Source organism: Podarcis muralis, chromosome 1 (assembly GCF_964188315.1).
Source record: "Podarcis muralis chromosome 1, rPodMur119.hap1.1, whole genome shotgun sequence".
Taxonomy (NCBI): Eukaryota; Metazoa; Chordata; class Lepidosauria; order Squamata; family Lacertidae; genus Podarcis; species Podarcis muralis.
Genome location: NC_135655.1, coordinates 127,349,022 through 127,375,331, shown reverse-complemented (window position 1 = coordinate 127,375,331; position 26,310 = coordinate 127,349,022). Strand labels below are relative to the sequence as shown.

General features: G+C 44.9%; 1 protein-coding gene and 1 non-coding gene across 2 annotated transcripts in view; both read right to left on the bottom strand.

Moving 5' to 3' along the window:
• The window catches only part of CNBD2 (cyclic nucleotide binding domain containing 2), a 30,834-nt gene that overhangs the window by 322 nt on the left and 4,202 nt on the right, over window positions 1–26,310 (bottom strand). The window contains exons 4-12 of the mRNA XM_077924133.1: window positions 24,790–24,953; window positions 21,696–21,852; window positions 19,650–19,801; window positions 17,904–18,042; window positions 14,443–14,569; window positions 9,665–9,842; window positions 6,688–6,859; window positions 3,853–3,992; window positions 1–302 (exon numbers count right to left, since the gene is read on the bottom strand). The exon at window positions 1–302 is cut by the window's left edge and continues 322 nt beyond it. Coding sequence (XP_077780259.1) covers window positions 1–302; window positions 3,853–3,992; window positions 6,688–6,859; window positions 9,665–9,842; window positions 14,443–14,569; window positions 17,904–18,042; window positions 19,650–19,801; window positions 21,696–21,852; window positions 24,790–24,953 — 1,531 coding nt within the window. The remainder of the gene's footprint in view (window positions 303–3,852; window positions 3,993–6,687; window positions 6,860–9,664; window positions 9,843–14,442; window positions 14,570–17,903; window positions 18,043–19,649; window positions 19,802–21,695; window positions 21,853–24,789; window positions 24,954–26,310) is intronic.
• On the bottom strand, window positions 7,390–7,508 carry LOC114585727 (5S ribosomal RNA). The gene has a single exon (XR_003703966.2). It is a non-coding gene; the product is annotated as a 5S ribosomal RNA (ribosomal RNA).

Below are 26,310 nucleotides of genomic sequence, written 5' to 3'. Positions count from 1 at the left end.
GGACTGTGATGCTATGAATCAGTCTTGGCTGAATATTTGGCAAACTCTGTTTTCCGTGTTCCGCCCCGACGGGAACGAACTTATACTTCTGCGAGGTAAGTTCTTTTTGGTGGCGCATCTTGCTTAGGTCCAAGACGCCCGCTTGGTTCACGCACCAAGGGTCGTAGATTTCTTCCGTCGGGCACGGATGAGGAGGGTGCACCATCTTCATGAGTTTGGGACGCATCACAACGCCCAGAAGATCTTTCTTAAACGATTCCCAGGAGTTCTGTCTGAGGAAGACTTGACACAGCTCGTCATCACTGAAAAGGGAATTCAAAATTGAGAATAGGGTGGCATCCCCCTGCAGCCAAACAGTTATTCTCTCTCTCTCTCTCTCTCTCTCTCTCTCTCTCTCTCTCTGTGTGTGTGTGTGTGTATATATATATATATATATATATATAATTTTTATTAATTTCAACATACCAATTACAGTGGTGCCCCGCAAGACGAATGCCTCGCAAGACGAAAAACTCGCTAGACGAAAGGGTTTTCCGTTTTTTGAGTCGTTCCGCAAGACGAATTTCCCTATGGGCTTGCTTCACAAGACGAAACGTCTTGCGAGTTCTTGCGAGTTTGTTTCCTTTTTCTTAAAGCCGCTAAGCCGTTAATAGCCGCTAAGCCGCTAATAGGCGTGCTTCGCAAGACGAAAAAACCCGCAAGACGAAGAGACTCACGGAACGGATTAATTTCGTCTTGCGAGGCACCACTGTATTATACATTCCACAGAACTTCACATCTTATACAAACTTTTTGGACTTCCATCAGCACCTCTGATGATCCACCATTTTTATCATTTCTTCTGCATTTCTTAATTCCTATTGCCGTTAATTATCTTAACTCACAATTATCTTAACTCCACCTCTTTAACCATTTTTGCAATAATTCAAATAATTTACCTCACAAAACTTCTTGCAAACCTACAAACATAATCTGGTCATCACAATTACTTTCCAAATAGTCCGTAAATGTACACCAGTCTTCTGTGAATCTCTGGTCCCGCAAGTTTCGAATTCTTCCGGTTAGGCCAAACAGTTATTCTTTGCAGGGCTGGATTTAGGTTTGATGAGGCCCTACTGGAGGTAATGGGGCCCTTTATATGTCCAGCTGTCCTTTGTCAACAACAAATTTTCACTGTTTTTTTGTGTTGAATATATGCTATATGGTAATTTCTGGACCTAACAGCTATCTAAAGCCATTTGCACATAACAAAATATGTGTTTTATCAAAGTAATTGTTACAACCAGTCCGTGCAGAATGTAGGCACCCTGTATATAGAAATGAGCAAACCAGTGATATTTTAGGGAGCAGGCTAGCAGATGGGGCACATTACAGTGGACCCTCTAGTTACGTACCGCTCTGGATACGTAACTTTTGGATTACGAATGCGGCCAACCCGGAAGTGTATACTTCTGGGTTTAGCACATGCGCAGAAGCGTTCTGTGTGCCATGTGCATGCACAGAAGCGCTCAATCGCCCCGCACGCGTGCGCAGAAGCAGCACCTCTGCCAACAGACTTTTCAGGATGTGGAACTAATTTAATTCGTATCTGGAGGGTCCACTGTACAGTCATAGGTAAGGGTAAAGGGACCCCTGACCATTAGGTCCAGTCGTGACCGACTCTGGGGTTGCAGTGCTCATCTCGCTTCACTGGCCAAGGTACAGCTTCCGGGTCATGTGGCCAGCATGACTAAGCCACTTTTGGTGAATCAGAGCAGCACATGGAAACGCCGTTTACCTTCCCGCCGGAGCGGTACCTATTAATCTACTTGCACTTTGACGTGCTTTCGAACTGCTAGGTTGGCAGGAGCAGGGACCGAGCAACGGGAGCTCACCCCGTCGCAGGGATTCAAACCGCCGACCTTCTGATCGGCAAGTCCTAGGCTCTGTGGTTTAACCCACAGTGCCACCCATGTCCCATGTACAGTCATACCTCGGGTTAAATATGCTTCAGGTTGAGAGCTTTCAGGTTGAGCTCCGCGGCGACCCGGAAATAACGGAACGCGTTACTTCTGGGTTTCGCCACTCGCACAGACTGTCAAAATGACATCACGCGCATGCACGGAAGCGACAAATCACGACCCGCAGGCGCGGGTTACATTCGCTTCAGGATGCGAACAGGATCCGGAATGGTTCCTGTTCATATCCAGAGGTACCACTGTATTTACATCATAGGAGCCTACACAACACAAAACACTATTGCCGTATGTAGGTTTTATTTTTATTTTTTTAATCTTATATTTTGGAAATGTACATCCATTTTTTCCCCTTTAAATTTTTTTGGGGCCCCCAAGAGAGTGGGGCCCTAAGCTATAGCTTATTGAGCTTATATGTAAATTCAGTGTCAGGGAACTGACATCGGAGCTAGAGGCGAAGAGAAGGCTCTCAGATGATGCTGGAGAAGGGCCCAGCAGCGAGAGGGGCAGCTCAGTAGAGGGGGAAGCAAATCAGCGCGACACCAGGGATAAAGGGGGGCAGATGGGGGAATCGGCGAGAGGGCTCCAGGACTCTTCACTGGACACCAGCGGGGAGAGCACAGGTCCTCCGCTACCCACGCCCTCCCTGCGCAGAAGGCTTCCATGCAGTGAGAGTAGCAGGAGACTGGGCGTCAAACAACTTTTATGTTGGAAGAGGTTTAAGAAACGCCCACTGACGGATTCTGCTAGCGACTGAGGCAGCCACGGTGAGAAGGGCTGTCCAGTCAGAAAGGTTTAACAAGGCAATTTAGCCTGGAGAGGCGGCAGCTTACGCACGAGCAACCCATACGCATTACATCCAGCACTGCTTCTCTGGGGCAAATGCCAGAGCATCAGCTCTCATTTTCTCCTGGGGAAAAAGACCCAGCTAGTCCAGCACTCTGTTCTCACAGCGGCCAGCCAGATGCTTCTGGAAAAGCCCACAAGGAGAAACTGAGCACAACAGGACATAGCTGACATATTGAGGATCCATTGATAGCCTTTTCCTCCATGAATTGGTCTAATCCCTTTCTAAAGCCATCCAAGTTGGTGGCCATCACTGCATCTCTTGGGATATACTACCCCACCTCAAAGCCATGGGGTGGTATTCAAGTAAGTCTTACTCAGAGTAGATCTACTGAAATTAATGGACCTAACTTAGTCATGTTCATTAATTTTAGTGGGCCTGCTCAGAGTAAAGCTTAATTGAATACAACCCCATTGGTCCGTTTTGAAAACTGAATGGTGTCATTTAGCTTCTTTTAATTTGTTATCTTGATTTCTTATTTTTCCGGTAAGTTTCGCCATTTCTGCATAGTCCACAAGTTTTTGTATCCATTCTTATTCGTCAGGACTTCTTATTCTTTCCATCTTTGTGCAAATAACGTGCTTGCTGCCGTAGTCGCATACATGAATAAATTTCAATACAGTGGATGCTCGGGCTGCGAACATGATCCGTGCATGCGCAGGTCGCGATTCAGCATTTCTGCACATGCGCAAAGCGCGATTTAGCGCTTCTGCGCATGCGCCAAAACCCAGAAGTAACCTGTTCCGGTACTTCCGGGTTCGGCGCAGTGCACAACCCAAAAACGCGCAACCTGAAGAGTCTGTAATCCGAGGTATGACTGTACTGTTTAGGTTCTGTTCTAAACCAGCTTCTCATTGGCTCCAGCAAACCACATAATATTTGAACACTCCGTACAGATACAGGGAAATAGATTTGTTAAAGGGGCCTCAAACTTAGTCTACAACATAGCACCTGTGTTTCCCTCATTATATAATGGGCTTGATCCCATGCGTCACAACCCCCCAATATCTATCTCGCGCCAGCCCACCCCAATGCTTCAGTCATGCTTACCTGGGATATTTCATCTTTATTTTGCCAAATTTTGTCATTGTGGCAGCATCTGCCCATTCCTCAACCTTCTCTTTTTTCAGACGGATGATCTCTGCCCCCTGACTGACCAAAACTATGACACGACTGTCTTGCAGATTCGCCTGAGAAGAAATGCAAACCGTGAGGAGATACAGAGAAGCGGACACGGAGCAATGGATCCAAACTACAAGAAAGAAGATTCCACCTAAACATTAGGAAGAACTTCCTGACGGTAAGAGCTGTTTGACAGTGGAATTTGCTGCCAAGGAGTGTGGTGGAGTCTCCTTCTTTGGAGGTCTTTAAGCAGAGGCTTGACAACCATATGTCAGGAGTGCTCTGATAGTGTTTCCTGCTTGGCAGGGGGTTGGACTCTATGGCCCTTGTGGTCTATTCCAACGCTATGATTCTATTATCCTTCCACCAATCTTTGTACAACTTTTGAATGGACCACCTTTAAAAGTACCGTATTTGCAGAGTCTGATTTAATTCGGTTTGGGCTGCCTAAGGCTTGCCACTCCATTTGTACAGAACTGCTGAATGCAAGGAGTATGACAAGGCTGTATATTGTCTCCCTGCTTATTTAACTTATATGCAGAATTCATCATGTGAAAGGCTGGGCTGGATGAATCCCTAGCCAGAATTAAGATTGCCGGAAGAAATATCAACAACCTCAGATATGCAGATGGCACAACCTTGATGGCAGAAAGTGAGGAGGAATTAAAGAACCTTTTAATGAGGGTGAAAGAGGAGAGCGCAAAATATGGTCTGAAGCTCAACATCAAAAAAACGAAGATCATGGCCACTGGTCCCATCACCTCCTGGCAAATAGAAGGGGAAGAAATGGAGGCGGTGAGAGATTTTATTTTCTTGGGCTCCATGATCACTGCAGATGGTGACAGCACTCACGAAATTAAAAGACCTGCTTCTTGGGAGAAAGGTGATGGCAAACCTAGACAGCATCTTAAAAAGTAGAGACATCACCTTGCCAACAAAGGTCCGTATAGCTAAAGTCATGGTTTTCCCAGTAGTGATGTATAGAAGTGAGAGCTGGACCATAAAGAAGGCTGATCGCCGAAGAATTGATGCTTTTGAATTATGGTGCTGGAGGAGGCTCTTGAGAGTCCCATGGACTGCAAGAAGATCAAACCTATCCATTCTGAAGGAAATCAGCCCTGAGTGCTCACTGGAAGGACAGATCCTGAAGCTGAGGCTCCAATACTTTGCATAAAAAAGTCACAATGCATAAAATATCACAGGGGACTGTTTACTAAGTCCCTGGCCCTCCTAGAACGAAAGTTACAGGGAATGGGGAGGAAAGGAGCAGGAACTCATATATATTTCCATTTAATATTATACATTCACATCATCTATATCCACTGTATCGCCTTGGCTCTTAGAATCTGTCGACTTCCTTCCCTCCCGCCTCATTGCAATGTATACATTTTCCAATTCTAATTACATTCATTGCAGAATATCTCAAAAAAATATAGAAAGAGCAGGAACTCTTCTAAACAATTTCTGCGATATGAACCAGCTTGACTGATCCTGCCTGTCACTAAATGAGTGAAGCCAATGAGTGGAGTCGGAAGTGCAATTCATAAGTGAGTTGTTTAGACACCAGCCCATAGGGATCCCCAGTCCTAAAGAACTACTGTTTCCTCCTCCCTTTTAATGCAGTTTTTCAGTACAGTGGTACCTCGGGTTAAGAACTTAATTCATTCTGGAGGTCCGTTCTTAACCTGAAACTGTTCTAAACCTGAGGTACCACTTTAGATAATGGGGCCTCCCGCTGCTGCCATGTGATTTCTGTTCTCATCCTGAAGCAAAGTTCTTAACCCGAGGTACTATTTCTGGGTTAGCGGAGTCTGTAACCTGAAGCGTCTGTAACCCAATGTACCACCGTAATCATGAGGTACACCAGCTCTTGGGGGTGGAGTCTTCAGCCCCCCAAATTTTTGTTTGAAGGGGGCCCAGCCGGCCACCCCCCCAACATTGAGGGGGCCCAGTACGATGTCATAGGAGGTTGCCCAGGCCTGCACGGTGTCACGGGGTCACACCAACCCATGCAGCATCTCCAGATGTTTCCACAGGGACTGGTGCAACCTAGCAGAAGGCCTGCACTAGCCTGCACGGCATTGAGAGGCACATGTGACATCACGTGGCGCAAATGTGATGTCACACGTGCGCCGAGACCTCCCAATCTGGGGGGCAACCCACCCCCTCTGCACCTGCATGGCAGCCATTTTGTGTCTGGTGCCCACAACACTCTCAAAATTCATAATGCACCCACGAGTTCAAAAAAAAAAGGTTGATGGCCCCTGCTATATAGTCCCACCACGGCCACGAAATGTTGGAGATTCATTCCCTATGTCTGCAGTCATGAGATTGTTGTCTATCACATGACGGTGTATGTTTTCATTCCACAGAGTGGGAAGTGACGGAGACAGGATGTTTTGGTATTACTGTGTTCCGTGAAGTGGGACTATTGTCCTTTGTTCTTTCTCTCTTTGCTGTCTGATGAGAAAGAGGAAGGAGCTATGTCAGAATGCTCCGTGTGTATTATATGTAAATAAACGTAGATTAGCCAAAATGCTGTGCTATTGGTTCTGTTACGCAAACTTCGAATACTCTGCGGATGCCTAAGTGTGTTATGTTGCTGTGATGTTCGGGCAGAAGAAAGCTTTAGAAGCTCCCAAACGATCGACCAGGAGGGAGAGAACATGCAAGTCGGGCATGTGTCTCTGCCAGGGTCCTACACGAGAGTAGGACGCTCCTAACACAAAAATGTCCGGCTCTATGAGGCTAGAATATACTTACTATCATTTCTCCTTTGCGCAATTCATCCATTCTGATGTATACAGCTGCTGCAACAGAAGTTGGCATCTCTCCATAGGAAGTAGAGTACGTGGGCTCCTTTACGAACTCTCCCGATATAATCTTTTGAACAACCTCCCGATCGTCGTCCCCATGCTGCTTCTGAATGAATGAACTAGAAATTGAAAAGTGGGGGCACACTTGTTTGTTTGTTTCTTTGTTTGATAAAATATATACACCAACTCAAAGCTGTTTACAAAACCATAAAACGATAAAATCACCACTAAATTTTTTTACAGCCATAATTTAAAATGTACAGAAAGTTAAAACCAGGATAAAAGAGACTAAGGCAATTTAAAGCTCATCAAAATATTCTAAACAGCTGGGTAAAGTAAAGGGACCCCTGACCATTAGGTCCAGTCGTGACCAACTCTGGGGTTGCGGCGCTCATCTCACTTTATTGGCTGAGGGAGCTGGCATACAGCTTCTGGGTCATGTGGCCAGCATGACTAAGCCGCTTCTGGCGAACCAGAGCAGCGCACGGAAATGCCGTTTACCTTCCCGCCTATTTATCTACTTGCACTCTGACGTGCTTTCGAACTGCTAGGTTGGCAGGAGCAGAGACCGAGCAACGGGAGCTCACCCCGTCGCAGGGATTTGAACTGCCGACCTTCTGATCAGCAAGTCCCTTAAAAAAAAAAAAAAAGCCTACGGCACCCGGTATTCCCAGGCGGTCTCCCATCCAAGTACTAACCAGGCCTGACCCTGCTTAGCTTCTGAGATCAGACAAGATTGGGCGTGTTCAGGGTAGTATGGCCATAGACAAAAAACATCTGGGTGGGTTTATCTAAATATGAATGCGTTCAGCAGGCAACAAAAAGAATACAGTGAAAGTGCCTGGCTTGATATCAACAGGTAAGGAGTTCTAAAGTGCAAAGGATTGTGTTATTACAAACACGGCGCAGGTATTATGAAGCACCTGTAAAAGTGCCAAATGCAGGCTGCTCTTTGACGGTTCACTGTGCCTTGTGAGATATAAGAACCCTTATCTCGAATTTTTGCACACTGATCAGAGTGAAGAGATCTCCCCCACCTGACATTCATGTGATCTCAGGTGAAGGACAGGTGGACATGGTTTGCCCAAAATAATACCGCAGGCCAAATCAAGAGGCCTGGTGGCCCCAATTAGACCCATGGATTGGCGGTTCCATACTACAGGTTTAGCCCCTTGCTGTCAGGGTCTGGGCAGACGAGGAATGGGAGAAACCACCTCCCTGGCTTGACCCTTTTAGGGAGGAGGAAGAGGAAGACAGTTTAGCAGAAGGAAACTAATCCAAAATGAAATGCTTCCAGATATTTTGTGTAGCTCACCTGCATAGCTGACATAAAACAGCAGAACCGCGTTAGCCGGATTTCAATCTTAGCAATTAGAAAAGGTGACAGATTTACAACAGGGGTTTGAGGGAGGTCACAGCTCAGAGGCAGATGAGGGGGAAGTTGGGAAATAATGGGGGAGAAGGAGGAAGAGGAAGCAGCGGGGGGGGGGGGGACAGCTGACGGACACAGTGACTTTAGAAAGCATTCCAGACCTTCCATCTCCCAGAACCTGGCGAGCCAAAGACGCCTGCTTCTTGGGAGAAAAGCAATGACAAACCCAGACAGCATCTTAAAAAGTAGAGACATCACCTTGCCAACAAAGGTCCGCATAGTAAAAACTATGGTTTTTGCAGTAGTGATGTATGGAAGTGAGAGCTGGACCATAAAGAAGGCTGATCGCTGAAGAATTGATGCTTTTGAATTATGGTGCTGGAGGATACTCTTGAGAGTCCCATGGACTGCAAGAAGATCAAACCTCTCCATTCTTAAGGAAATCAGCCCTGAGTGCTCACTGGAAGAACAGATCGTGAAGCTTAGGCTCCAAGACTTTGGCCACCTCATGAGAAGAGAAGACTCCCTGGAAAAGACCCTGATGTTGGGAAAGATTGAGGGCACAAGGAGAAGGGGACGACAGAGGACAAGATGGTTGGACAGTGTTCTCAAAGCTACCAGCATGAGTCTGACCAAACTGCGGGAGGCAGTGGAAGACAGGAGTGCCTGGCATGTTCTGGTCCATGGGGTCACGAAGAGTCGGACATGACTGGACGACTAAACAACAACAACAAAGAGCTCAAAGACAAAGGGCACATAGCAGCACCTGTAGAGGAGACAATGAGATTGACAAATGAGGAAGTGGGAGAGACGGGGAGTGGAGATTCACTCAGGACAACGCCATTATCCAAGAGGCTGGGTTCTATAGCCTCTCTCTGTAAATACTGAATAAAAAGCGGATGGTAAGAAACATTTCCTTGTCTTTGTGCGTTCCTGGCAACTGGCCAGCAGTCGCCGGCAGCAGCCTGACACTTGCACGCTACGCGACCAGCCATTTCCCTTGCCATAGCTGTCAACCGTCCTTTATTTGGCGGGAAAGTCCCTTATCCTAGCGCCGTGTCCCGTTGCTGTCCCGGATTGATGATGTCCCTTAAATTTCCCGGGTTTCAAAGGAAGCAGCTCCTCTCCCTCCCTCCCTGCCGGCCAGAGAGGAGGGAGGCTCCAACTGTGTTGCTTGGCTACGACTGGGGGGTGGAGTTTGCATGCCTTGTGCTAATCAAATCGGCTGCGTTGCCTGGGGACTTGCCTTTGCTCAGCGCTTCCCAGCGGAGAGGTGACGGTGGTTTTCCTTGCTGCATCCCCTTTGCTGGGTTGCTGCGCTGTGGGAACCACCGCTTGAGGCTTCGTTTGGCTGCTGGCTGGGCTTTCTGCCTTTGGCTCGGAGGGGCTCAGAAGTCGAACATGCCTGTGCTCCGAAAATCCCTTATTTTGGCTGCTGATCCCATATTTCCGAGGCTGCTGGTCCCTTATTTCAAATCTGTAAGTTGACAGCTATGTCCCTTGTTCTCTCTGCCTCTAGGAAAACAACCCGGAAAGCCCCCTTGCCTCTCACCTTTTGTCCACGTTTATCACAACACTTTTATGCTGCCTGTTGAAGAGACTGTCCTGTTTCATGAACTGGTCATACTGTTCATTCCGCTGACCGATATAGTAGTCTTTGAGGTCCTTCAATCTCTCCCCACTGAAGGAATTCCACATCGTGCTTTTGAATCTGTCAACGCACGCAATCTCTGCATAGGGAGAAAAGCATCTCTGAAGCTAGTTATGTAAAAAAGCCATTGCCCCCCTCTAAATTTAATTTAATTAAAGGAAAATTCAAAATTTTATCGCACAATAAAATTGCACATTTTAAAGGATAGGAGCAGCTCAGAAAGTTCCTACTTTTAAAAAAATATTTTACACTGTTTTCACATATCAGGTTTTTAATTCTAACCCAGCCTTTTCAGAAGTAAGTTGTATTGAATTCGTTGGTGCTTATTTCCCAGGTGAGAAGGTAAGGGTTACAGTCGAAGTTGTCTTTGCGTCGGCAATATTTATGTTAGGTCAATGCAGAACAGAAAGATTAACAGAGGCATTTGTAAAGCAAATGGACATTGTAAGAATGCACGCTTTAAGTTTGCGTTGCCAAAAAAACTTAAACAAGGGCTACTTCAAACTTAATGTGTAAAAAAATGCATTAAGGTGTGAAGGCCAATTTATGCAAGGGGTTTAGATTTCTGTAGTAGATTAGTTAAGGGTAAGACTTTTTTCTTTCTGCTTTTTTTGTTTCTGGTATTTTTCTGTAAAATTTGAAACTTGTAAGAAGCTTGTGTTAAAAGTCCCCCCCCCCCGCACACATACACACAAAAAAGCAAGGAACACCCGTGTCCCAGAAGCGGTTTAGTCCTGCTGGCCACATGACCCGGAAAACTGTCTGTAGACAAACGGCGGCTCCCTCAGCCTGAAAAGTGAGATGAGCGCCACTACCCCACAGTTGCCTTTGACTGGACTTAACCGTCCAGGGGTCCTTTACCTTTATCTTACAATCTTTAGAAGATCTCTGAAGGCAACCCTGTATACAGAAGTTTTTTTTTAATGTTTAATGTTTTGTTATGTTTTTATATATGTTGGAAGCTGCCCAGAGCAGCTGGAGCAACCCAGTCAGATGAGTGGTGCTTAATAAAATAAATAATAATAATGATAATAATAATAGAATAGGACATCCCTATTTTCATCAGAGAAATATTGGAGAGTATGGTGTACCTACTCCCTATGCCCTTAAAACAAATTATGGGTGGGCTATAAATAATAAATTGCTATAAATTATTATTATTATTATTATTATTATTATTATTATTATTATTATTATTATTTCCCTCAGAGAATTCTGGGTACTGTAGTTTGTTCAGGACTGCTGGGAATTATAACTCTGTGAGGGGTCAACTACCGTCTAGGGTCCAGAATTCATTGAGGGAAAGAATGGGCTTCACATGACGCGCTGAATATTCAGCACATGACGTCCCCCAGCGAATCCTTGGAATTGTGAAGGTGCTGGGAATTGTATCTCTGCTAGGGATAAACTACAGTTCCAGGTCTTTGTGGGGGAAGCAGTGTGATTTAAATGTACGCCATGCAGTGCTTCCCCCCCCCCTAAAAAACAACATTTAGGGGTACTCTCATTTTCCTACTCATATCGAAATGTTGTTGTTGTTCAGTCATTTAGTCGTGTCTGACTCTTCGTGACCCCCATGGACCAGAGCACGCCAGGCACTCCTGTCTTCCACTGCCTCCCGCAGTTTGGTCAGACTCATATTCGTAGCTTCAAGAACACTATTCAACCATCTCGTCCTCTGTCGCCCCCTTCTCCTTGTGCCCTCCATCTTTCCCAACATCAGGGTCTTTTCCAGGGAGTCTTCTCTTCTCATGAGGTGGCCAAAGTATTGGAGCCTCAGCTGCACGATCTGTCCTTCCAGTGAGCACTCAGGGCTGATTTCCCTAAGAATGGATACGTTTGATCTTCTTGCAGTCCATGGGACTCTCAAGAGTCTCCTCCAGCACCATAATTCAAAAGCATCAATTCTTCGGCGATCAGCCTTCTTTATGGTCCAGCTCTCACTTCCATACATCACTACTGGGAAAACCATGACTTTAGCTATACGGACCTTTGTTGGCAAGGTGATGTCTATGCTTTTTAAGATGCTGTCTAGGTTTGCCATCGCCTTTCTCCCAAGAAGCAGGCGTCTTTTAATTTTGTGAGTGCTGTCACCATCTGCAGTGATCATGGAGCCCAAGAAAGTAAAATCTCTCACTGCCTCCATTTCTTCCCCTTCTATTTGCCAGGAGGTGATGGGCCCAGTGGCCATGATCTTCGTTTTTTTTAATGTTGAGCTTCAGACCATATTTTGCGCTCTCCTCTTTCACCCTCATTAAAAGGTTCTTTAATTCCTCCTCACTTTCTGCCATCAAGGTTGTGTCATCTGCATATCTGAGGTTGTTGATATTTCTTCCGGCAATCTTAATTCCGGCTTGGGATTCATCCAGCCCAGCCTTTCGCATGATGAATTCTTCATATAAGTTAAATAAGCAGGGAGACAATCCCAAAGATGGGCAGTGCCAAAGAATGCTCCAACTACCGCACAATTGCACTCATTTCACACGCTAGCAAGGTTATGCTTAAAATTCTACAAGGCAGGCTTAAGCAGTATGTGAACCAAGAACTCCCAGAAGTGCAAGCTGGATTTCAAAGGGGCAGAGGAACCAGAGACCAAATTGCGAACATGTGCTGGATTATGGAGAAAGCTAGAGAGTTCCAGAAAGACATCTACTTCTGCTTCATTGACTATGCAAAAGCCTTTGACTGTGTTGACCACAGCAAACTATGGCAAGTTCTTAAAGAAATGGGAGTGCCTGATCACCTCATCTGTCTCCTGAGAAATCTCTATGTGGGACAAGAAGCTACAGTTAGAACTGGATATGGAATAACTGATTGGTTCAAAATTGGGAAAGGAGTACGGCAAGGCTGTATATTGTCTCCCTGCATATTGAAATACTGCTCCTCAATGAGGCCAACAGTTCACAAAATGTTTAGGGGTATGCGTACTCCTGCATACCCCCAGAAAAAAGCACTGGCCTCCCAGTCTGCTTCCTACATACAGTTTTTGCTATATCTGCTCCAGGGATAGAGGCATAGAAATAGAAGCCATGCAATTGCTGCCATCTATGAAAAGCCATGAGCAAAGGTCGGCCTGTTTTTGTTTCTTTTCTGCTTGATTTAGGAGAGCTTCCAGCTACAGCCATTCTTTGTTTTGCTATTTTTATTCCATTTCATGTTTATTCTCTTCTTCATAGTGCACCATTTCGTGGGAAAAGAGAGCTTTGGCACATCCTATACTGCTTGGGTTCCAAGCTTTCTTGGAACGGCCTTCCTGCCAAGATCAGCAAAGGAGACCTAGAACATTGGCCAAGGCAAACAGAGAGGTCTCAGAATGTGAAAGCAACTCTTGCTTATGGAGTTTGCTTGATTTTGGGGTGTCCGGTGAGAACACTCTCCCAGTACCCTCATCAAATGATAATTTTCTGGAGTCTTTGAGGCCATTGTGATAGTTAAATTGGAATCAATATAACTTTGGAGTGTGGGTTTAAAAACTGTTGAAGAAGGTCCATAATGGAAGAAAGCTGGAATACAGTGGTACCTCGGGTTAAGTACTTAATTCGTTCCGGAAGTCCGTTCTTAACCTGAAACTGTTCTTAACCTGAAGCACCGTTTTAGCTAATGGGGCCTCCTGCTGCTGCCGCGCCGCCAGAGCCCGATTTCTGTTCTCATCCTGAAGCAAAGTTCTTAACCTGAAGCACTATTTCTGGGTTAGCGGAGTCTGTAACCTGAAGCGTATGTAACCTGAAGCGTATGTAACCCAAGGTACCACTGACTGTATAAGAAATAAATATTAAAACAAGCTGGAATTATTCAAATTGGTGAGTTGATTCTGCTTCTGCATATAAAAAAACCCCACGATTTGGTGTATGTATCAGGGCTTTTTCAAGCCAGAATTTGCTGGAACTCATTTCTGCCCCCTCCAGGTGGGCACTATTGCCCTTCTAGGAGAATGAGGAAGGTGTTTAAGGTGAGTTTAAATCCTACTCAGTATTAAATCCTACTCAGAGCCGATTCCAACGTATAGTTAGCAGAGTAAAAACCTAAACACGTTGCAGGATTCCCAAAAAATAGACCAGAGGCAATTGTATTTCATCCAGCAGAGCTTTACGGCTACTGAAGGCACGTGAGCATAATATTCACAAATCTAATACATTCAGGATTGGCAGAGTCCATAAAAATCCAGTTGCAGCAGACTTAAACTTAAACTTACAATAACTTATAATATAAGTCTAAAAACCTTAACACTAAGTGTTATGTACTGAGTTGAATAGGATCCAAAATGCAGCTTCCAGAACCCTCTGGAACTAATTAGAATAGGAAAGATCTCTACACATCAGATCAGTACTTTCTGCACTAAGAAATGCAAACTGACTTTTTCGAGAAGAATAGCGCTGTGTATGTTAGAAATTTCTTTCGCTGAAACCAGCATAACAACCATCTCTGGGAAGTAAGATTAATACTATTTTATGTGGGGTTTTTTGCATTATTTCTCACATTTACATTTTTCCATCATGGAACTCACGGCAATATGTGGTTCTCAGATGGTCTCCAATCTAACAGCTGACCAGACCTGGACCCATTTAGCTTGAGCAAGCCTTGTGTACCTACAAGACCATGCGCTGAGACCAGGTGCCATCCTGGCAGCTGAGAAGTCCTGGTGAATCACATGTGCGTAAAAAGGCAAAGTCGTAACATACCAGCTGCTATGCGGCGCTTCTCCATCATCTGTAGCTTGCGTTTGGGGAAACACAGTTGTTTTGAGATCCACTTGTGGTAAGATGGACAGGTGCTGAGATCCACCAGTCGCAAAACCTCGCACACACCCTGATGAAACGACAGAAAAAACTACTGCTGAGTTGATCATAAGGGCCCATAGCTATGCACATCTTCCCAAGATTAGAACACAGAGGAGGGCAGGGGAGGAAAACGAATTGACCTGATGTATAAACCTTGGCAGTTTATAGGAAGTTTCCCGAGGAATAGTCAAACCTCGGTTGTCGAACGTACCGGTAGTCCATTCCAGAAGCTTGTTTGGCTTCCGAAACATTCGACAACCGAGGTGTGACTTCTGATTGGTTGCAGGAGCTTTCTGCACTCAAGAGGAAACTGTGTTGGATGTTCAGCTCCTGAAAAATGTTCAAAAAACGGACCGTTTACTTCTGGGGTTTTGATGTTCGGGAGCTGAATCGTTGAAAAACAGAGCCGTCCGATGAAGATGATGGACTTTTGGGAGCTAGCCGACCTAACCGGAAGAGTCCGCGACCAGAAGGAGGAGGAGTACCAGGAAGAATGGAGGAAATTTAAAGACTATTTAGCTAAATATGCTTATTAACTTAAATAGAAATACTTGCAAATACCAGATTGGCTTAGGATTTAAATATGTGATTTTATATAATAATATGATTAAAGTTTATATGAAAAGTAAGAAAGAAGTTACGGTAATTGATTAAGTAAATTTTATGAGAAATTAGTTTTGGAAAACTGTTACAATGATATACATTGAAATTCAGCTGGGGTGGATTTGAGGAAGTCACCTAACAATGTTAATAATAGTGGAATAATTACAGTTAGGATTTATGTTTGTTTGTCTGTTTATAAATTTGGAAAATCAATTGAAAAAAATTGAAAAAACCAAAACAGAGCCGTCCAGGAGCTGAGGTTTGACTGTACTGCCATCTACAGTGTCTTCTTAAGAAGATAATTTACATTTTTTGGCAGGGGGGGTTGCCTAATTAATCATGGGCGCTAGAAAAGGATATTGAATTGATTACTCCGATGAACTAAATTAGAAGCTGAAAGCTTAGTTCTAACCCTACCAGGGCATCTTTCCCTTTGTCCAGCATCACATTCCACCAAGGTTGGCCCTAGTATGAGACAGAACGAAGTGGCCTATTCTTGGATATCATCAACGGACAGCAATTTGTTGTTCTTGCGACACAGAGAGGCACTTGTGAGATTTTCTGCCTCATGTGCCAAAATACCCGTGTTTGAAACTCCTATTGTTCCAGGCGCATTTTGCAAGACGGAATTTCATGAGCACGAGCATTTTCTGAGCTCTGGGCACAGGACTGTGCCTAAGATTTCAGATTAAACTGCAGAGTGGAAGGAAAGGAGGACCCTTTTCTGCCTCCCCACTTCCAGCTACTCTCTGAAGACTGGAGAAGAGACCCTCTTAAGAATATTAGACGGGTGGGCAGGGGAAGGACTAGACTATGTGAAAAATGAACATAATATTTTAGCCGCAGTTCATTCAGCTTCAGCTTTGTATTCTTGTTATATTCTTAATGTATTCTTGCCCTACTTGCCATATAATTACTTTAATAGTGGCTAAATTTTTGAGTGCTGTCCATGTATAAAGACTGGGCCGTTATAAAGAGATTTAGTGGTTCTTAATTGATCAGTGATGTGGTAGTGTTATATTGTATTATTTATGCAAATTGATTTTCTCTGGAGTTAAAAGATCTGACAGGGACAAATCTTGTTATGCCAAATTCGTATTTTGCACAATTTGTATACAGTGTTTGTTTGATAATGTGTGGTTTCCTATGACTAATAAAGGATTGACTTTTTTTATTTGAACTGAGGTTTGGTGGGAACCTCAAGGTTTGTGACTTGGGGAGGTGGTCCAGGAGTGTTCTGAGGGGTCACGGAGGATGAGGGGAGCTGCGCGCGGGCATGCAAAGGGCGCCCTCTTTTTGATGTGAAGAGTGGTCATTATGAGGGGGGCCGCTAGGGGCGCCTTGGAAGATGGCCGACAATACCATCTCTCCGGCTCGCACGAGGTAATTAAGGGGCTGATGATGGGAGTAAATCAGCCTCCCAAATTCTTCCTAGTGGAAGGGAAGATGCAGCCTCGTCCGCGGTTGCCCATAAATCACCCCCGAGTTCGAAAGAAGGAGGGGGTGAGGGCACTGGACGGAAAGCCCTCGAGTGAGTTCAGATCTCCCAGACGTTGTTTCTGAGAGTGACTTTAGTTGCATTACTTAAGATAAAAAAATGGATATAAAAGTTATTGCACATGCTTCAAGCGAAGAAAAGCGTATGTTAGCTGCTAATTAAGCCTGCCACTGAGAAGTTAAGAGTGATGGAATGGACTGGACAGAAGATAACATCAAAGAGTAACATCTATGCCGGTATGTTGAAACGGAACGGAAAGGAGGGGAGGACTTTTTCTTCTTTTTATTACAATATTACCTAACAGCCCCCCCGTCCGAAGAACGGTCATACAACTTATAAGAAGTGAGATTGGAAAATAAACTGTGAGGAAATAAAAATATCAACTAAAGCCTGAAAATATCAACTAAAGCCTGAAAATATCAACTAAAGCCTGAAAATATCAACTAAAGATCTGGAAAGAAAACAAAAGGCTCTCTTGTGGTGCAGTTTTTAATCAGGATCCGCCATTATGAGACAGACTTCGTTGCGAGATTAATAGGCACAGGGGGAGGCGAGCCACTACTTTGTTATCATGTTTGTATTTTAAGTTCGACTTGGCAAATTCTTCCCTGGAAAGCCTAATTTATGATGCAACCTGTATGGGAAAATTAATGAGCAAACGCCTAGATTTTATTTCATCGGAGCTGAGAATGATGGCATCTGCCGCTTGAGAAGGACTTTTGGATCAGCGTGTGAGAATTTATTGCAAACAAAAGACTTACCAGCTTCAAAGAAAAAGGGAGAGCCTTATAAAGTTCACACAGAAGCATAATATTGCTTACTTTAACTCGCCTGTGGAAACGACCCAGAGGCAATTAAGAAGAAAAAGGATAACATCAAGAAGATTGAAAGATAGGACTGGTGAACACTAAAAGCAGCAGAAATATGAGATGACTGGACCCTTACTGAACTCGAAGCATGGGAACCCCCAACAAAATATATAATTTGGCAAAATATTTGGACTTTATGATATGTATTGGTATAATTTGGAATAATTAATGTGATATGATTGGAATGTTAAATGGAAAACTTAATAAAAAATTATTTTTTTAAAAAAGAGTGGTCATTATGCTCTTCACAACAATATACCCCCCCCCCCGAACTGACGTCCAATATGCGCAACTCCAAAGGAAACAGACCCCCCCATAAGGGCTACAGTGGCATCCCCACCTGTTGGGAAAGTAAGGCATATTATGAAAGATTAATCACACGCTGAGCTCACCTTTGTAATAAATATCATCGTGGACGTATCTGTGATGTCGCTAGTAATCACCTGCCCATAGTGGAACCTCTCGATTTTGCAGAAGTAGGCTATTTTCGCTACTGAAGAATCGGGCAGTGTTTCGAAAAGGTCGACGCTTCTGAAAACAGGAGGGATACATGGAGAGCTTTCATCTGCAAGGGTTTCAAGCTGGCAACCATGATTTCGGTGTCCAGGTAAGCATGGGCCTACACATTAACTCTTGAGAGGAGGGAGGTGTTAGAAAAATAATAATAGAAAAAGGGCTGGGAAGTGCTGGGAATCTGCATATTGGGTCAGAATGAGCAGCGCTTATTGGGAGAGAGGTTTTTAAATTTTATTTTAAAGCAGCTCTTTTATGGAGCTGTGCTTCTTGTGACAACGGAACAGCAGCTGACTCAGACTTCTCATAGTAAAAGCACTCTTGTACAGTGGTATCTCAGGTTACAGATGCTTCAGATTACAGACGCTTAACAGTAGGCTCAATATAACCCTACGACGTGCAGATATTTTAAAGAGAAACTGTGGGGGGGAAATCCTTTGTTACATAACCCAAAACCGAGGTGGAGGGAAGTCAATTAGTTATATGTTGTTTTGGTCTTCTGTGTTTTTTTCCTTTTCCCCCCCTCCCCTTGTTAGTTTTGTTGTGTGTTTTGTTTTTATTTGTGATAAATTTGTTTTGTGTGTATTTGTATGTAATAAAAATCAATAAAGAGAAATTTAAAAAAACCCCAAAAACAGATTACAGACAATTCAGGTTACAGACTCCACTAACCCAGAAGTAGTACAGTGGTACCTCTGGCTACGTACTTAATTCGTTCCAGAGATCCGTTCTTAACCTGAAACTGTTCTTAACCTGAGGTACCACTTTAGCTAATGGGGCCTCCTGCTGCCACCGGCGAGCGATTTCTGTTCTCATCCTGAGGTAAAGTTCTTAACCCAAGGTACTACTTCTGCGTTAGCGGTGTCTGTAACCCGAAGTGTTTGTAACCTGAGGTGTTTGTAACCTGAGGTACCACTGTACCTCGGGTTAAGAACTTTGCTTCAGCATGAGAACAGAAATTGCACCGCCACAGTGCGGCGGCAGCAGGACACCCCATTAGCTAAAGTGGTACCTCAGGTTAAGAAGATTCAGGTTAAGAACGGACCTCCAGGATGAATTAAGTTCTTAACGCAAGGTACCACTGTATCACATAAGGCTGCACTCACGGTAAAGGTAAAGGACCCCTGACAGTTAAGTCCAGTCGTGGCTGACTCTGGGGTTGCGGCACTCATCTCGCTTTATTGGCCGAGGGAGCTGGCGTACAGCTTCCGGGTCATGTGGCCAGCATGACTAAGCCGCTTCTGGCGCAACGGAACACCGAAACCAGAGCAGCGCACAGAAACGTTGTTTACCTTTCTGGCACCTATTAATCTACTTGCACTTTTTGGGGTGCTTTCGAACTGCTAGGTTGGCAGGAGCTGGGACTGAGCAATGGGAGCTCACCCCATCGTGGGGATTCGAACCGCCGACCTTCTGATCGGCAAGTCCTAGGCTCTGTGGTTTAACCCACAGTGCCACCCATGTTCCATGCACTCACAGTGGGAAAGCTTAAATACACATTGTCATTAGAGGTTGTGACGCAAAGCCCGGCTTTTTAAAGGAGTCGGGAAGAGGGGAAAGGGACAAGAGAGGGGAAAAGAATGATGCAGAGAAAAACGGTACAGAGTTACGCAGGGATACGTTACCTCAGGAATTCATATCGGTTTTTGAACTCTCGATTAAGTTCCTTGTCTAGCTCATAGGCAAAAAAATCACTTTTGTCCACCACTAACAGTTCCGTTTCTTCCAGGCAGACAACAGTGGCGACCCTCCTTGTGTTTTGCAAAAGGGCAATTTCCTAATAATAAGCAGGACGATAGGAATGAATCTGGGCAGCACAGCCAATAGTAGGTGCCTACAGCCAGTGATATTTCAAGTCAACCTAGGATTCTTCACTTTGTGGTTCTTAGCAATGCATAGTTCTACTATCTCTTCCTAGTCTCTCACCATTTTTTCTTTCCTCATCCACCCACCTCCCGCTTTTCCTCAGGACATCCCTACTTTCAACAGAGAAATGTTGGAGGGTATGTGTTATGTATTGAAGTTCTCACCCTGGCCACCAGGAGTATCATGTATATAGTTTTCACTCAGGTCCACGTCAGTTACCTTAGGCGAGAAACCCTGGGTTGTTGTTGCTACAATGTTGACAGCCAGCTGCCTATAAAAGCAGGCCGGCTGAGCTGTTTGCGGTTCAGTTCTGTTCCAGCTTACAAATAAAGAGCTGTTTGAAGAATCGCTGTGTTGTCTGATATGTTCACCCACAACTTAACAGTATGGAGTTATGCGACCGCGGAGCCAAGGAGATAAGTAACTATACAATCTTTAGAAGACATCTGAAGGCAGCCCTGTACAGGGAAGTTGTTTAATGTTTCATGTCTTTATATATGTTGGAAGCCAACCAAAGTGGCTGAGGCAACCCAGTCATATGGGCAGGGTATAAATAATAAAAGTATTATTATTATTATCGAATAGGAAAAGGTAAAGGGACCCCTGACCGTTAGGTCCATTCGTGGCCAACTCTGGGGTTGCGGCGCTCATCTCACTTTATTGGCCAAGGGATCCGGCGTACAGCTTCCAGGTTAGGCGACCAGCATGACTAAGCCGCTTCTGGCGAACCAGAGCAGCGCACGGAAATGCCATTTACCTTCCCGCTGGAGTGGTATCTATTTATCTACTTGCACTTTGACGTGCTTTCGAACTGCTAGGTTGGCAGGAGCAGGGACCGAGCAACGGGAGCTCACCCCGTCGCGGGGATTCAAACCGCCAACCTTCTGATCCTAGACTCTGTGGTTTAACACACAGCACCACCCGCGCCCCACTATTATTGAATATTATTGAATAGGACACCCCTAGTTTCATTGGAGAAATTTTAGGGGGTATGTTTTTCTCTTGCCCGCTGTGGCTTACAACTCTAAACCATTGTTTCCACAGCACCTCTGCTCTTTTCACTGCAGTTTTTCTCCTTCTCTGGCTTCTGCTCTGCTTTCCTAGACTCTAATTTTTCTGTTTGCCCTTCCCCTCTCTATCTGAGAATTTGTTCTGAGTACCAGAACTGAACTCAGATCCTGGGATTCCATGTTGATGTAAAGGTCCATGCATTAAAAACAATTTAAATTCTGATATACATGATTAATCCAGAATGCGGCAGCTGGGATGGGTGACTGGGAGCGGCTGCCGGGACCATATAACACCAGTCCTGAATGACCTACATTGGCTCCCAGTAGGTTTCTGAGCACAATTCAAAGTGTTGGCGCTGATCTCTAAAGCCCTAAACAGCTTCGGCCCAGTATAGCTGAAGGAGCGTCTCTACCCCCATTGTCCAGCCCAGACACTGAGGTCCAGCTCCGAGTGCCTTCTGGTGGTTCCCTCACTGCAAGAAGTGAGGTTACTGGGAACCAGGCAGAGGGCCTTCTCAATAGTGGCACCCGCCCTATGGAGCACCCTCCCACCCGATGTCAAGGAAATAAACAAACATCTGACTTTTAGAAGACATCTAAAAGACATCACCAGTATCGGGAAATTTTAAATGTCTAAAGTTTTATCATTTTTAATGTCCTGTAAGCTGCCCAGAGTGACTGGGGAAAGCCAGCCAGATGGGTGGGGTATAAATAATAATAATAATAATAATAATAATAATAATAATAATAATAATAATAATAATAATAATATGATTCTTACAGATTAGCACTTACACCAAAACAAGCACCTCTCCGAACTGTAGTGGGAGCGGCTTCTGCAAACGCGCTGCTACCATCCTCGTCATCAGTGATAGCAACGGAACCACAATAGATGAAGTAGAAACTGTCTGCCTGGTGTCCCTTTTTGATGATGACTCTCCTGCGACCAAACCTAGAAAGCAGACAACCGGACAAGATCATTAGCTAGTGGAAATAAACCTGAACCGAAAGACGTCTGCTTACAGAAGCAACATAGGTAAAAAAAAGGTAAAGGTAAAGGACCCCTGGACAGTTACGTCCAGTCAAAGGCGACTATGGGGTTGCGGTGCTCATCTCGCTTTCAGGCCGAGGGAGCCGGCGTTTGTCCACAGAGAGCTTTCTGGATCATGTGGTCAGCATAACTAAACTGCTTCTGCCACAATGGGACACCGTAATGGAAACCAGAGCACATGGAAACGCCATTTACCTTCCCGCCGCAGCGGTACCTATTTATCTACTTGCGCTGGCGCGCTTTCCAACTGCTAGGTTGGCAGGAGCTGGGACAGAACAACGGGAGCTCACCCCGTCGCGGGGATTCGAACCGCCAACCTTCTGATTGGCAAGCCCAAGAGGCTCAGTGGTTTAGACCACAGTGCCACCTGCGTAGGAACGGTACATCTAGACTGAGTTGTACACAAATCCCATTAGTAACTGTACAATCCACATTTTGTCATGCGGTCTGCCGCATAGAGCAAACCACTCCTGCAATTTTTATGCACGGAAGTTGACTCCAATTTAAAAAGCAGCTGCTGCAATATCCCTGGTTTATGTTTGAACTGGGGGCTGAGTCCCTGATTCCACTGCTTGCCAAACCCTGCTCCCTGCTCTCCTCCTCGGTAACCCATTAGATATTATGCAGCTGCTATAGAAATACGCTCCAACATTTCTCCTATAAAAATAAAAAGGTAAAGGTACCCCTGCCCGTACGGGCCAGTCTTGACAGACTCTAGGGTTGTGCGCCCATCTCACTCAAGAGGCCGGGGGCCAGCGCTGTCCAGAGACACTTCCGGGTCACGTGGCCAGCGTGACATCGCTGCTCTGGTGAGCCAGAGCCGCACACGGAAACGCTGTTTACCTTCCCGCTAGTAAGCGGTCCCTATTTATCTACTTGCACCCGGGGGTGCTTTCGAACTGCTAGGTTGGCAGGCGCTGGGACTGAACAATGGGAGCGCACCCCACCGCGGGGATTCGAACCGCCGACCTTTCGATCGGCAAGCCCTAGGCGCTGAGGCTTTTACCCACAGCGCCACCTGCGTCCCACCCAATAAAAATAGGGACGTCCTATTCCAGAATAATAATTTTACTATTGATAATCAGCTAATTATTATTATTATTATTATTATTATTTATTTATTTATTTATTTATTTATTTATTTATACCCCAGCCACTCTGGGTGGCTTCCAACAGAACACTAAAATACAAGAACCTATTAAACATTAAAAGCTTCCCTAAACAGGGCTGCCTTCCGATGTCTTCTAAAAGTTTGGTAGTTGTTTTTCTCTTTGACATCTGGTGGGAGAGCATTCCACAGGGCGGGTGCCACTACCGAGAAGGCCCTCTGCCTGGTTTCCTGTAACTTGGCTTCTCGCAGTGAGGGAACCGCCAGAAGGCCCTCGGTGCTGGACCTCAGTGTCCGGGCAGAACGATGGGGGTGGAGACGCTCCTTCAGGTATACTGGGTTACCCCAGCCATTATTGGCCGCTTCCAAGATACATAAACAATAAACTTTTTTTTTTAAAAAAAACAACTTCACTATACAGGGCTGCCTTCAGACAGCTCAGGAGTCAAATAACTCCAAACCCTCCAACATTTCTCTGAAGAAAATAGCAACACCCTAAGGAAAGGACGTTTTAGGATCAAATCAGAAACTGGGACGGTTTTTGTAAAGTGGGGACTGTCCCTGGGAAATAGGGGCACTTGGAGAGTCTGAACAGACCATGAGATCACCAGAGAGCCACTTCTGGGCGCCTTCCTCAATCCCACACTGTTCCTTCTCGACTCAAGGCTGGCAGGCAGAGGAGCCAGTGGGTCTCTTTTTTAAACTGAGACTTCCAGATCTAGCTCTAGCTCTTTTTGGACCAGGATCAAAGCAGCTTCAGTAACCCATCCCCTGGTAACCGCATGAGTGTGGTTAATCGCGATGGGCATTGCAAGCGCTGCGCTTCAAAATAGCCGGAGAGCTGCAGCTGGCGCAGAATGTGCCCACCTGACTATTCCAAGGGGCACCGTATTTTTCGCTCTATAAGACGTACCAGACCACAAGACGCACCTAGTTTTTGGAGAAGGAAAACAAGAAAAAAATATTCTGAATCCCAGAAGCCAGAACAGCAAGAGGGATCGCTGCACAGTGAAAGCAGCAATCCCTCTTGCTGTTCAGGCTTCTGGGATAGCTGCATTCACTCCATAAGACGCACACACATTTCCCCTTACTTTTTAGGTTGAAAAAAGTGAGTCTTATAGAGCAAAAAATACGGTAAGTACGGGACTGCATAATAGGAATCCTGAAAGCAGTGCCTGTGAGCTACCAGCACTGGCGTACAAAGGGGGACTCGGGAGCGCCGCCGTACTGTTACGCACTGAAGTTCTCACCCTGGGCCAGCAGGGGGATACTGTAAATAGTTTTCACTCAGGTCCACATATGCAAATAAGGAATTGAAAGTGAGGTTCAGTGATTGGATAGTTACAGAAAGTTGTTACTGTTGCTTTGTAGTTGAGCTCTATATAAGCAGGTTGGCTGAACCCTTCAGTTCAGTTCTGTCCTGGCCTGTGAATAAACAAGAGCTGTTTGAAGAATCGCTGTGTCGTCTGATACGTTCACCCACAACTTAACCGGTACCATTTGGGGAAAGGGTGCCATCGCGGCCGCTGCCCCTGGGACATGTGCCAGCCATGCCCCTGCCTGTTCTCTGCTCCAGGGGCTGCAGCATGTTGCTTCTCCACTGGCTACCAGGCTCATTTCAGGGTATTGGTATTAGAATTTAGATCTCTGGACAATTCAGAAAGATGGAATCAAATTACAGAAATACATTGAATTGCTACGAAGCCCACCATCGCCACCCTTCCGGTTACCGTTCAAAGCGAATCACTTTGGCCAGAAGACTTTGCAGGGTTGGACTATACTGTCGAAAGCTTTCCACGAACTGCAAGCGGTTCTGCAAATGTTTTATTTCAGAATCAGTCCTCCACGCCGGTGGCTTCTTGGTGATTTGGATTGCTTTAAAAGGAAAATGCTCCTGTGAAGATACCAAACACCGTTTAGATTAATAGACAAGCACATTTATGTGGGTCAGCGAAGGCATTCCTATGCTCCCGACAGACTTGAGGACGATTATTTTTCTCAGGATATAAAACCAAATGATCCTCTTCTTGCCTTTTAGGTGCACCTTCAAAACGTTTTATACAGCTGTCCATGAGATTGTCTTACACTGAGAATCACAATTCAACTGAGAAAGCAATGGCTGCATTTTTTATTATGATTTTTTATTAAATTTTCTGTTTTACAATGTCAGATAAACATTTTACATACGTTAGATATCCATGGCTTCCCTTCCTCCCTTTCCACGGTTCATTTTGCATATCTTATATCCCTGCATATTTTACAAAAACTATACCAATCGGTTTTCCATTATTGCATCCATCAAAACTTATTTACACAGCTGTCTTAATGCTGCCAGTATTTTCAGCTGTACACAATTATTTTCCATATATTCAATAAACATTGCCCCATTTCCTTTCCACGGTTCATTTTGCATATCTTATATCCCTGCATATTTTACAAAAACTATACCAATCGGTTTTCCATTATTGCATCCATCAAAACTTATTTACACAGCTGTCTTAATGCTGCCAGTATTTTCAGCTGTACACAATTATTTTCCATATATTCAATAAACATTGCCCCATTTTCTTTAAAACGTATGTTCTTCTTGTTTTCTTATTCTATATGTCTGCAAGTTGTGCATATTCTGTCAACTTACTGTATTTTTCCGTCTATAAGATGAGGTTTTAACATCAGCAAAACATTGTGCCTTAATAAAATATAATAATAATAATAATAATAATAATAATAATAATAATAATAATAATAATAATAATAATTTATTATTTGTACCCCGCCCATCTGGCTGGGTTTCCCCAGCCACTCTGGGCGGCTTCCAACAAAGATGAAAAATACACTAAAATGTCACATATTAAAAACTTCCCTGAACAGGGCTGCCTTCAGATGTCTTCTGAATGTCAGGTAGTTGTTTATCGCTTTGACATCTGGTGGGAGGGCGTTCCACAGGGCGGGTGCCACTACTGAGAAGGCCCTCTGCCTGGTTCCCTGTAACTTGGCTTCTCGCAGTGAGGGAACCGCCAGACGGCCCTCGGAGCTGGACCTCAGTGTCCGGGCAGAACGATGGGGGTGGAGATGCTCCTTCAGATATACTGGACAGAGGCCGTTTAGGGATAAGAAGAGAAGCTTGTGGGGGGATGCTAAAGGCATAGAGTGGGGATATTACATCAATCGCCGCACTCCTCCTGTGTAACGTTGCGCCGCCCGCACACAAATGGAGCCGCGCGAAGACACCGCAAGGCAAAAATGGACTG